This window comes from Hoplias malabaricus, chromosome Y, assembly GCF_029633855.1.
Source record: "Hoplias malabaricus isolate fHopMal1 chromosome Y, fHopMal1.hap1, whole genome shotgun sequence".
In the NCBI taxonomy this organism is placed as follows: domain Eukaryota; kingdom Metazoa; phylum Chordata; class Actinopteri; order Characiformes; family Erythrinidae; genus Hoplias; species Hoplias malabaricus.
The window spans coordinates 20,267,581-20,280,300 of NC_089820.1; the positions used below are offsets into that span (position 1 = coordinate 20,267,581).

Sequence of the window (12,720 nt, forward strand, 5' to 3'; positions counted from 1 at the left end):
TTGTTAAAGGCGGCAGACCTTAAACATTTTAAGTCCACAAAAATTATTAAGCATTTATGGGTTTCTTTTGCTGTCCAAAAGTGTGCTGAACCAAAAGAAAATCTTCTAAAACTCAATGATCAGGTCAATGATTAGCTCTGGAACACAAAAGCCACTCCAATTTTTCCTAAAGGTACTGGATGGAGGTCCTTGACTCCAGAGAATGCAGTAATGCTGCTCCAAAGCCCAACTTTCAGAGACAGTATAACCCCTTAGACCAAGCTTTGTGCTAATAGCTCATGTGCATCTACTCCAAAGCATCACCTTTTCTTTGAAGATCATCCTAATTCTAAACCCAACCATAACTCAACACTAATCCTCATCCTAATCTAAACATTAACCATGACACTAACACTACCCATAACACAACACTAATCCTGACCCTAATCTCAAACTGTAAATTTAACGTGAACCAATTACCTAAATTTAAACACAATCCTTAACCTAACACTAAACCCTAATCCCAACCCTAGACTTAACCCTAATCCTAAATCTAACCCTAATTCTGACCCTAGCACTAACCCAAAGCATTACTCTAACCATAAAAGATAGAAATGGCAGTATTGTCTTCTGTGTAATGTTTTCCCTCCACAATTTACAGTACTGTTTATACAATCCTTTGAATTCTTGAATACATTACAGAGAGTGAACATATGCTGCAACAAAACAGCCCCACCAGTGGATGGGAGTTTACTAATAACTAGATATCATAATGTTATCACAATACTACTATGTACAATTGTTATAAATATGTGAGCTACTCCTTTCAATCATATATGTACTAATTAATACTAATTTGTAACCTATCTGTTACCAATCAGAAAAGAGATCAATCTTAAATGCATGTACAAAAAATAAAAATATTAATAATAATAAATAAATAAATAAATAAATAAAGCCTATTAAATTATGTGGAGAAACAAATTAGGGCATGGCACATAAAATGTATAGAGATTTTAAGTACCTATAGAATATACAGAAAACATTAAATTAAATTTCACATAAAAGCCCTCACACACATGTAAAGCCTTCAATAATTTGGTTCTATAATAAAAGCCCACAAAATAACATTAAATAAAGTTACATATACACACAGTAAATGTATTTCCTAGCAGTAAGAAGGCAATAGAGATGATTGATAGCTTAGTGGGGACTGTAGCCCATGAGGGTGTGACCTATAATGTAATTTGTGGATGGTAGTTATCCATGCTAGTGCTGTTGCTAATCTTAGCACGTTCACAGCTACTGATTGACAGAATAATATCCATCAATCAGCATCTACCATAAAGCCTTCCTCTAATGCAGGGACTATGGCTTTAAGACATTTCTGTCTGGTTAAATGTAATGTACTGTCATATTAAGATCTTGTCTTTCTGTATATCTACACGAATCAGCCATTATATTAAAACCATCTCATTATTTCTGCAATCATTGTGCATCAGCTCCATTTATCATATCGGTGCACTTTGTAGTTCTTTACTTCCATTGCTAGTCTTCTTTCACCCTGTTCTTCAGTGGACATGACGGCAACCACCACAAAGCAATATGTTGCCCACTGGACGATGTTTGGTTGGATGTTTATATTTGGTTTACTATGTTTAGTCTAGCAGTGACACTGAGGGGTTTGAAACCTCGAGTAGCACTGCTGTGTGGGATCCACTCGTATCTATGCAACACATACTAATACTAACCTAATTTTGAATAATTTTTTCACTGTGGAAAGATGGACAGAATCAAATTTCGGTTTCATTTCCATTCTTTAATTTTTTATTCTGGTAGATGATTATACATTCAGCATCCTCAGAAACATCTAATGAAAGTGAATTACTGCTTGGCTAGTGACCATTTGATTGGATATTATATAAATTAAACTTGGCCTCTGACTTCACCAGGACACGTCCATATTCCACATTCACAGCAGGTCCCCTTTTCAAAGTCCAGATTTCTGCCTTCGATCCGCGGTTATGACCAGCTGTCAGTGGCCCCTCTCCAGGATTTAAATGGTTGCACAGCAGTGTTTTGGGGCTGAGCATCAGAAAGCACGATGTGTTTGAAGTCCTTGAAGCAGGAGGTTTACTTTTGGCCCTCGTGGCTTTTCCCATATCGACATCCATTCATGAGCTTCCACATATTTCATTTTGCATTATGTGTTATTATTGAACTCTGCTGGTTGCTTCCAGTCCCAGCACAAAGCAGAACGGAGAATAGTGCAGTTCCACCCGCAGACATTCATCAGACAGAGCTGCATTTGGCCTTTAGCTTCATGCACAGTAGGCTGCAGATGGATGTTGAGCAGAGCTTTGCCAACATTCAACTTCGGAAAGTAGTTTAAGAGCCATAATGGCTGATTATATGAGAGGACATCAGTCTAATGTTGTCATTCGCAGCTCTTTTTCAGCATTATTTTTTCCTTCACAGCAAAAGCCTAGTGCACAGTGAAATCACAGTGTGCATATTTGGGTTGTAAGAGTGAATACAGTGAATTAAAAACACTACTGTTGTTTCTGGTTTCAAAGCAGATGTAAATGATGAGACTGAAAGGCAAATTGATCAAAGGGATCCAACCGATTGTAAGACCCTGGGCCTACATGGGGCCATAGTGTTTTATACACTCAAGAGGGTTCAAGTTCTAAGCCCTTAAACTACAGGCGCTAAAAAGAATTCTATGAGCGATGCTACAGAAGAATCTCTTTTGGTTCCATAAAAACTGTTTGTTTAAGATATGTGTGAGTGTGTAGAACCTTTTAAAGATTTAAAAACCCATCACTTGATCTTAAGGTGCTTTAACCATTTAAAGGTATTAGCAACATGGTTCTTTATGGAACCAAATGTGTTTCTTCTATAGCATTGCTCACCTTTATTATTATTTTTTTTTTTGACTTATCCTGGTCCCATCACTGATCCTGGTGCCAACTTTTAAACACTGGGCAAAAATAGTTAGTTCCCAGGTGGGTTGCCAGTATTTGCCCCAAGTGTGTGTTGGCTGGTGACAATGCAAATTCCTTGTAATATTTTTAAAAGATAATGGCAAAAATTGAGATTATGTTCAGACAGTAACAATATAAAGTGTATTAGTGTGGCCTCAGCTCTCCAGGATAGTAGTGGATGAAAGTGAAGAAACATGGAATGAGTTCTCTCTGGTAAATTGCCTTTTAAGGACCTAGAGTCTGATTTGCAGTACTGCCACACCATAATTATACTGTGCATCTCTGTGGGTCCATTACTGCGAGGGGAAAAAAAAGAAATGCATTACATATACTCTTCTCTCTAGCCACCAAACATGCTATTAGCTTGGAAATGGGCAAACAAGCACTTGTCAGGAGGATGCAATCTTGATGGCAGGAGATTTTCACAATCAAAAGGGATTATGTTTTAATTAATTCTAGCGAGAGAGTCCTACTGCTCTCATTAGCAATCATTAACCTGACAAAATGATGACTCAAGAGTGCATTACTGACTCTGGCAAGAGCGAATCATCATTAAGCCATTAGCCTCTTGAAAATTCTAGCATTAATGTTTGTCATTATCTGCCGTAAATCTGGCGGCTGTTTGAGAGGTAATCAAATTGTATTGACGCACAGATGTCACAGACATATTTGAGCGGATGGTGAAATTAACTACAGACGCCATCGGTTGCAACCAAACCCCTTCAGAGCTTTCCCGGTGAAAAAACAGCAGTGTCATTCTCTCAGACTCTACGGGGAGCTGTAGAGTCAATGAGAAGACGATTGCGATATCAAACATCAAAGAAGATTTACCCAGGAGCATCTGACTGTGCACTCGTCTCTTTTCAAGGGACTACAATGCGCTTGACGACACACACTGTGACAGAACGCCGCCTGGTTTACTCTTGATTCAATGTGGCGGCAATTATTTCCTCTTCTCTAGGCATTTCCGCTTCTTTACTTCATAGATCCATTCATATCAAAGTCTTGGCCATACATACTCATGATTACAAACACACACCAACCATTCTGGATGAAAGATTCCACAAAGTTGGGCTTTAATAATTATTTTATGATATAGCCCTATACTCATCCAATGTAGAGGGTGGGGTAATCAGGGGCTAACTATGTCTACTCTTGGCAGCTTGGAAATGTCATGGTGGGTACCACTGGTCTACTTGATCTTCCAGAGCCAGCCCCCTGGATGCCAAGGAAATCCTGAAATGCAAAACGTGGTCAAATTTGGTAAGGAGAAATTGAACTTTCAGGTACAGGATGGCATTGCCCTTCCACAGTGGAACACCTTGAACCTGCAGAACTTGGTGAAAAAAACTATGCGTGCTTGACATTGGGAATGCTCTACCAACAGAGCAAATGAGATTTGTATACTGCCTCGGGTGAGTTCATGGTGGTCTCTTGGGATTAAATGTTCAGGGTACATGGGGTGTAAAATGTGCCCCCTAATTAAAGGCAAGGTCGTCCAGTTATTTTCCCCTTGTCAGAGGTTCCCACCTTTTGAGTTTCAGAGTTTATATTTTCTCCACAGGGCTGTGGTATGGCAAGCAAACTAGTGATGGACTCACACCTTGGGCAGGGCCCAGTCTATTGCAGGGCACCACACCTCCTCTCCTGGTCACTTACACAGAAATATCTGTGGACAAATTCACACACTGAACCCAGGACCCAGAGACCCTGGATCTGTGTGGCAGCTCCACTAACTGCATCACCACTTTGCCATGCTCATCCTTGAGTGTTTTTAATTTAATTCAGGTTTCTTGGTGTTCAGACCACAACAAAGGTTCCTGAGTTGTTCTGGGCTCGTGTGCACAGACCTAGGGACAACCTTCAGCGCTTACAGCGTTGTTACAAGAAGGGTTCTAAAACTTTAAACAAGGCTTGTCTCACCCATCCTGTGTATAAAAACAGCTCTTTAGAGAACCATCCAATGAAAGGTTAAGTGGCTTTGCTCCAAAGGCAGCTTTCCTCTACAGAGTGTAGAGAAAGAGCTGTAGAGACCTGGAGCATCCCCTGCCTGGAAACCCCAGGCTTTTGGAGCAGGAGCAAAGAGAAAAGTTTTTGATGGACTTTTCTGACAATGTAAGTGCTCTGAGTGGAGGAGATTACTGTGCCAAGAAGCTTGAAACTGCTCACTCGCTCTACTTCCTGCCCATTAGTGGTCAGAAGCTGGAGAGCTCTGCCACCTTTATGAAAGCGAATGCCTGTTGCGTTCAGCTACCTTCTGGAGTTTTGTTCACGCCTTTTAAAAGTTCTTAGTAAGTCATACTGTTTCCTAAACCACTCTAAAATGTCTCAGTGACATCGATGAAGAGTGGGGTTTGGTGTTAGGGACATTTAAATGTTGTATACACTGAACAGATTTAATAGAGTATTTACTGTTTTTTTATTGACTAAGCACTTTTGTGAGCAGTCTTCTGTGGATAAGAGTGTCTGCTAAATGCTGTAAATGTAAATGACTTGAGTCTGTAAGCATTTAGAATTCAACAAGGCCTCCAAAAGTAGCACGTGACTAGTATGTGATTAACAGAGCCCCACAGATACTGCTAATGAGTGTGGATCATGCTAGAATTGTGCCAGGCAAGAAAGGGGAACTCTGACGGACTTGGGCTGGAGTTCAGGTGGCTTCTGCTGGTAAAAAAAAAAGGCACAATTGGAATGCTGGTCAGAGGAGTGCTTTTAAAGAGTGCATAATGAAGCAAATGAGATTGGACGTAATCCTTCTCACAAACTTTATTTATTCCATAATATTTATTCACACCTATTGTACAATTTCCAAGTAAGCTCTTGTCCTTGATGCTGTTTGGCTTAATTTACGCAAATTATTGGTGACGTGCCTGAAAAAGAAACAGAAACTCTGCTGTAAACTTTTCTGGGAGAAGGTTACACAGGAGTAAGATTAGAGTTAGTCTAATGGTCATGATTAGAGTTTGTATTAGGGTTATTGTGCCAGGGGTATGGTTAGTAGGGTTAGGGCTATGGTTAGGATTAGGGACAGTGTTAGAGTTAGAGGTAAGTTTAAGGCTGATTTCTCATGAGGATACATATTGTCGCTGTCCAATTGAAAAGGTGTATCTTCCAAAATTGTAACTTTACAGGAGAAGGGAAACTTTCAGTAGAGGTGAATGTAAAAATATTTATATTTGGAGCATTTCTATTAGTCCATTTATCAATAAATCTTCAAACAATATGAAGGATAATTGTGTTCAAATTATGTAGTAAACTATAAGTCAAGAAAAACAGAGAAACATGCTTTTGCTTAGACAGTGACAATATATGGAATGTGGAGGAAATTGCATTTTTTTTTAATTATTATTATTATTATTATTATTATTATTATTATTATTTGTAACTATATTCAGGTTGCTCCCTGATGTTCACATTTCAATCATCTGTTGCTGCCAAACTGGGAGGATGTGGATGAGCACATCTGAAAAACATGTACCTCATCTTTCTTATTTGAATAGCTCCTGTGAAGCTCAACATGCTTGGAGGTGAACTCTAAATGACAATCCTGTTGAAATAGTGCACATTGGACTGAGTAAAAGGGTCAGGTATACTCACATTATGTCAAATATTTATATGCATCTGTTGACCAAACACAGGTTTTTCACTGATCTACACCTGTTGATGCTCAGCCCATGAGAAGAATGTGCTGTGTAATTATTACACTGCATACCATGGGTCTTTTTCCGTGGGTTCACAGGTAATACGCTGTTCTCCTCCATGGCTCAGCATTTCCTCTGCCCTCTTGGCGAAACAGGGTGTGATTGTTTCTCACGCCGAAAGCCGCCATCCGTCTCCACTCAGTCTAATCAAAAGGGAGTAAAGCCAGAGGTGTGCTTTTTGATGGGGCTAATTTGTGGCGGAGATTAGCAAAGTGCCGTGGTGGCCTAGCATGGGCTGGAATATCAATAGGGCCATCTGCACACATCTTGCTGTAGATAAAGGGCCGCTCCAGCGCCAGTCTGTCTGCTCGTTTTCCCCTCATTCATTCCATTTTCTCTCCTTCCTCCCTTGATCGCTTTATTGGAGACTGCATGCTGTTCTAGCTCTCTTTCACTCTGATTCCATTTCTCTCTCTGCCTGTCTCTCTCTCTCTCTGGAGATCATACACTTATGAGCTCAGTCTCGCTTGAAGAGGGCTGCTCTTCATTCTCAGTGTCTCTCGTCCCGCTTGGCAATGATGGAGCGAAAAAGCGAGAGATTGCCACTGCAGGCCCATGTCTTATCTAACGCGGCTGAACGTGAGCTGCTCGGGACGCATGCCGATATTGAAACTCCGGGGCTTATGACATGTGCCAGTACATGGATGTATCTATGGAATGATGGATTTCCCATCCAACTGTAGGTGCTAATGAAGGGATGGATGCTGCAGTCAGCATTAGAGCTCAGGATACACTGCTTTTCCAGGGAATATGCACTTTTCACCATTACATTTTAGGAATAAACATTATTTATATTTTGTTAAAAGAGCCCTCCAGCCAAAATGAGGACTGACTCATTGTTACACATGCTGCAAATATGTCTACTCAAATCTCGTTAATTAAGACAGTGGTACCTCAGTCTTCTGTAGCACAGACATATTCATTTTTTTTCTCCAGTTGCCTTTGTTTTTTTTTTTAAGAACTTGGGTGCCCCCAACTAAATGTAACTAATCAATATCCTAACTACCACAGCATTAATATTGTCTTTTTTAAACTAGTAACATCTTAAACAGCCATCGCTCCCAAAACCCACTGTTGACTGTTGTTTATAAAAATAATAATAATTAAAAAAAATTCTAGCAGTTTTGGGAGCAAACACTGTTCAAGATATTGCTTCATGAAGACTGTATCCAAGTTCAAAGAGTTTGTTGTCATTTACACAGTAAGGAACAGGTTCCATGTATAATGAAATTCTTTCTTTTGCTCCTCACCAAGAATGCCACATGGAAGAGAAAATACAACGAATAACTAGATAACTAATAAAGTCCAAAGTTGACTGAGATTTTATACATGGGTGAATGGTAAAGTGAACGAGTGCTACAATCAAAAACAGCAATAAGTAGAAACAGTCGTTTGTGTGACAGTAAATGACAGAGGGATGTAAACATGTTGACAGTAAAGTGCAGAGTTATTTCTGAGGTAGGTTCAGGAGTCTGATGGCAGTGGGGAAGAAAGAGTTCTTTAACCTAGTGGTCTTGCATTTGACACTTCTGTATCTCCGGCCTGAGGGCAGAAGTGTGAACAGTCCATGCTGGGGGTGGATGGGGTCTTTAAGGATGGAGGCAGCTGTCCTTCGGACTCTCTGGTGGTAGATGCTTTGCAGAGAGGGTAGTGGAGTCCTGGTGATCTTCTCAGCAGTCTTCACCACTCTCTGCAAGCGTTTTTGGTCCATCACAGTCGTGCTGCCATACCACACGGTGATAGAGCTGGTCAAGAGGCTCTCGATTCTGGGTGACATCCCAAATTTTCTCAGCCTCCTCAGGAAATACAACTGCTGCTGAGCCTTTTTGACCAGCTGCATGGTGTTCAATGTCCATGCGAAGTCCTCACTGATGTGGATGCCCAGGTATTTAAAGCTGCTCACCCTCTCTACTTCAAGCTCCCGAATGAACAGTGGCTGATGATGTCTTTTCTTTTTCCTCATATCCACTATCAACTTCTTCGTCTTGTCTGTGTTGAGGGTGAGGTTGTTGTCCTCACACCATGCTACCAATCCGGTCACCTCCCTCCCGTAGTCCTCTTCATCTCCATCAGTGATCCAGAGAGCTATGGTCAAAAAGCCAAAAAAACTAACAATAAGAAACACTAGGTATAAACATGCACTAGGTTTTTTACCCTAACATTGCAGTTTCCAAGTCATTGTGATGCTCCACTTATGTGCATTTGGGAGAATAGAGTCTCAATCACTGCTACTCTGGGCTCAGCACCACAGAATCTGCACTATGTAACATTTGGAGGATGGCAGGAAACCATTAGCCTGCAGTGACTAGTAATGAGTTTGGTTGAAACTACAGGGACTCCCTAATGTCTTATGACTTGTTTGTATAATGCATACTGAGCACTGAAGGAAGAGGACAATGATGGATATATGAATTATACAAATTGTATAAATTTGTGGATTCTGTCAAAGCACATTATCAGAGGTATAATGCTGTGCATTTGATGGCCAGTATTTATTTATTTTTAAATATAAGTTTAAAGATCACTGGTGGTTGATTTTGCTTTAGAAACATAACTCTACAGTATGTACTAACCACTGAATGCATCTCCTGAAACAGGAATAGAGGAGAGCACAGCTTTATGCATCCCCTGTCTTTTTATACTCACCTTTGTCCAGATTTCTCACCCTGAGGGTTTTTCCCAGGTGTGAAATATTGCACATTGTTCTCGTTTTCTCCACTTTGAACTTGACTTTCACACAACCACATACTGTAAGTATGGGACATTTGAGTGGACACTTTGCTTTTTGATGCTTTGTTGTTAGCTTTTCTTTATTTGTGTCCAGATATTATATTAAATTTATTATTTATTATAATGGTCCCACTTTATTTGGATGGTCCCCTGTAAAATTATCTACAAATAATTAAATGATTCACAAAACCTCTGGTGATATTCAGTTTATTATCAACAATATTATGATTAGGGACAGGTTTAGTAGTAGGTGTGGGTTTAGTGTGGCTTTGAGGTTAAGGTTAGAGCTAGGTTTAGGGTTAAGAAATAGATTTAATGGGGGCTTCTAGTTCAGTTGTATTTAATATATATTGCCACCTTAGAATATGACTACACTTATAAAGGATTATAAGTGATTTACAATTTATTATTGAATGTAAACAAGTTATTAATATTCATTTATAACAAGGTGTAACAGTGACCTGTTGTTTGCCAAATTGTAATGAACCCACATCCATCTACGGTTAAAGTTCAGATTTTGAAGTACTGACTTCACTTGTATATTTCCATTACAATATTTTAGGACCAATTTTTTCCAAAAATTCTAAAATGAGCCAAAGATTCTGACACATGATTGTACCTCAACACTCCCTCAAAGACTTTTGACTAAGGCCATGCTCTCACTCTGCTCATCAGTAGTCACCAGCTTCTTCCGGTCTGTTGTCTTAATTTAATTTGATGAAGTAGTTTCCTCTTTTATCTGGGGAGAAGTAAATATCAAATAACGAAACAGGCCAGGCTCAATAAACACTCCCCACCAGTGCATTTCAATGAGAGATGGGCCACTAATTGCCTCGATGGCCGATACAAAGCTATAATTGAGTTTGTGTGTGTTTGTGTTTGGCAGATGTTAATGAATGTGAAAGGGATCCATGCAAAAATGGAGGAATCTGCACTGATCTGGTGGCCAACTACTCCTGCGAGTGCCCGGGGGAGTACATGGGAAGAAACTGCCAGTATAGTAAGTATTTACATCCCTTCTGTATTAGCTGAAACATTGTGTTTTGTTGTATATAGTGCTTCGGTGTGCTCATGTGTTTGTTGACATTGTGTCAGTGATGCAGTCTAGCGTGAAGAAGAGGGTGCTCTCACTTGCTGATAATGTTTCGCCAGACTAGCCAAGTAAACACATAACTGTATAGCTTAGTCTGATACAGTGGGTAACTTGGGCTCACTGTCTTGATAGTTGTTTGCCAAAGACTAGCCAAGCTAGAATATAGCATATGTAATCTAGTCTGAGGTAGTGGGTATATTGAGACTGGCTGGACAAATCATGACTAGCCTGAAGAAACGTGTATATCGAGACTTTCTTGATCATGGTTCTCAGGACCTAGCTAACACATAGTAGAGAAGTGTACAGTGACATAGTGGGTGTCTTGTGGCTACACACTTAATGATGGTTCTGCAAGGGTTCTTTAGTAAATGAACTGGTTCTATATATAACCATACACACTTGAAGATTAAGAGTTATTTGCATCATGAAAGTGTTCATCAGAACCCTTTTATAGAAAAGGGTTCTATAAAGCACCAAAAACAGTTCTTCATTTGTTAGACGGAACCCTATTTGGTGGTGTATAAAAGTGCATGGCTGGACTGATCTAAGCTTAAAATGTGGAGACGTAGAGGAGAGGTTTACCTCCAGAGAAGTGCCTTTCTTTACTCTGTCAATGTCATAATGCCCAAAGGGACAGAGTTGAATTTTACTTCACTGATTAACTGTTTATGATACAAACTGATCAGCCTCATTACTCCCTTGTGCAGACCTTTATCAGGTTCCCTTTAGATTTAATGGGGACTCTGATTCTTTAAGTTAAAAATAAAGCCACAACAATGAGGCTCGGCTCATAAAAGACTCATCACACTGCCTTTACCACATTATTGGTGAGATTTGAGAAGCTATGGGCAAATGCTAGTGGTGGGGTTTTAGTTGATAGATGACATTGTCATACCCAGGACAGAGTTTACCTCTTTGCTGTGTGTAGAGTTTTCAGAAGAACATTTCAAAGGCACGTTATGTCAGAAAAGGCACATGTGAATATTCAGTCATAAAAGTAAACATGCATATTCTTACACACACATTACAGTGATGTGTCATTTAGCCTTTGGTGCCACTCTTACTGACGGTCACATGAAGGAACGCGGTTAGATTCCATGCTGCTATTTTGGTATCATCCAACTGAAGAGATGGAATATAATAAAAAATAAATCTAAGTCTCAAAAGGGTTGAACACATTCAAAGACATTAATGACAAGCTTTTAATCACCAGAGCTGAGCTATTTTACACAGCACCATTGTGCTTTTTGCTATTTTTAGAGAGATGGGGATAGGGGGACAAGGAAAGGGAGAGAGAGAGAGAGAGAGAGAGAGTGGGGGGGAGAGAGGGGTAGAGTGTGGGCAAAGTGAAAGACAAAAGGAGGGGTGAACGTGAAATAGAAAAAGGAGAGACAGACCAAGACAAAGGGATTTAGGGTCAGAAAGAGCAAAAGAGAGCAGAAACGTGAGAGAGAGGTAGAAGAGGTAGCAGTGAGAGAGAGAAAGAAGAATGTCCTCACCTCGGGAAGAAATGTCTTATCGTTGTGAATGAGGGAGGATATTAGTTTTCTCAAACTTATTTGAGATAGCACCAAACATTTATTAAATAAGCGACAAGGCCTCTACAACTGCCATCAACATTCACCATTATTACTGTACAGCTCCAGAACAATTTAATTTCTCTTTTCAGAACAGCCGTCGATGCTGCACAGTTCATCACCCTGCACTCAATAAACACATCGGAGCCTTCGTCCAGCGTTACCATGGCATTATTGCATTCGGATGCCGCATGAATATTCATGAACCACTGTAACAGCTCAGAGAAGGCAGTATAGCTACTCGGAGTCAGGCTTGACCCGAGACCTTTTAGAAAGCTCTACGCTTCCAAAAAATCGATGGTGGTTAAATTCCCATAGCCGATTTGACTGGTACTTTCTGTGCCCTGGTTTTACCCTGTATGTGGTGCAAAATCTCTGCCACCTGCTTCTCTCTCTACAGCTGCCTGCCTCTCCAAATCATTTGCATGGTGCCGTTCCAAATCCCTCACGTCTTTGTTCGAGAGCGAAGGCGACGTGCCTCCTTCCTCTTGAGAATGAAATATGCAAATTTTTGGGAAAGAGAGGATACAGACATGAGCGAGTAGTATTCCGAGGTGGTGCCCGGGGACTCTCGCTGTAGCTCACACTCAACTGAGATGGATCCATTCAAATAAAGCCCCGCTTCCAAACATACCCAGCTTGAATAAGGGAAT

The 12,720-nt window shown here is 40.3% G+C and overlaps 1 protein-coding gene across 7 annotated transcripts in view; it reads left to right on the forward strand.

Moving 5' to 3' along the window:
- LOC136678192 (EGF-like repeat and discoidin I-like domain-containing protein 3) overlaps nucleotides 1-12,720 on the forward strand; it is a 251,499-nt gene that overhangs the window by 147,168 nt on the left and 91,611 nt on the right. For all 7 annotated transcript variants that reach the window (XM_066656133.1, XM_066656134.1, XM_066656135.1 and 4 more), the window contains one exon: nucleotides 10,284-10,397. In XM_066656133.1, coding sequence (XP_066512230.1) covers nucleotides 10,284-10,397 — 114 coding nt within the window. The remainder of the gene's footprint in view (nucleotides 1-10,283; nucleotides 10,398-12,720) is intronic.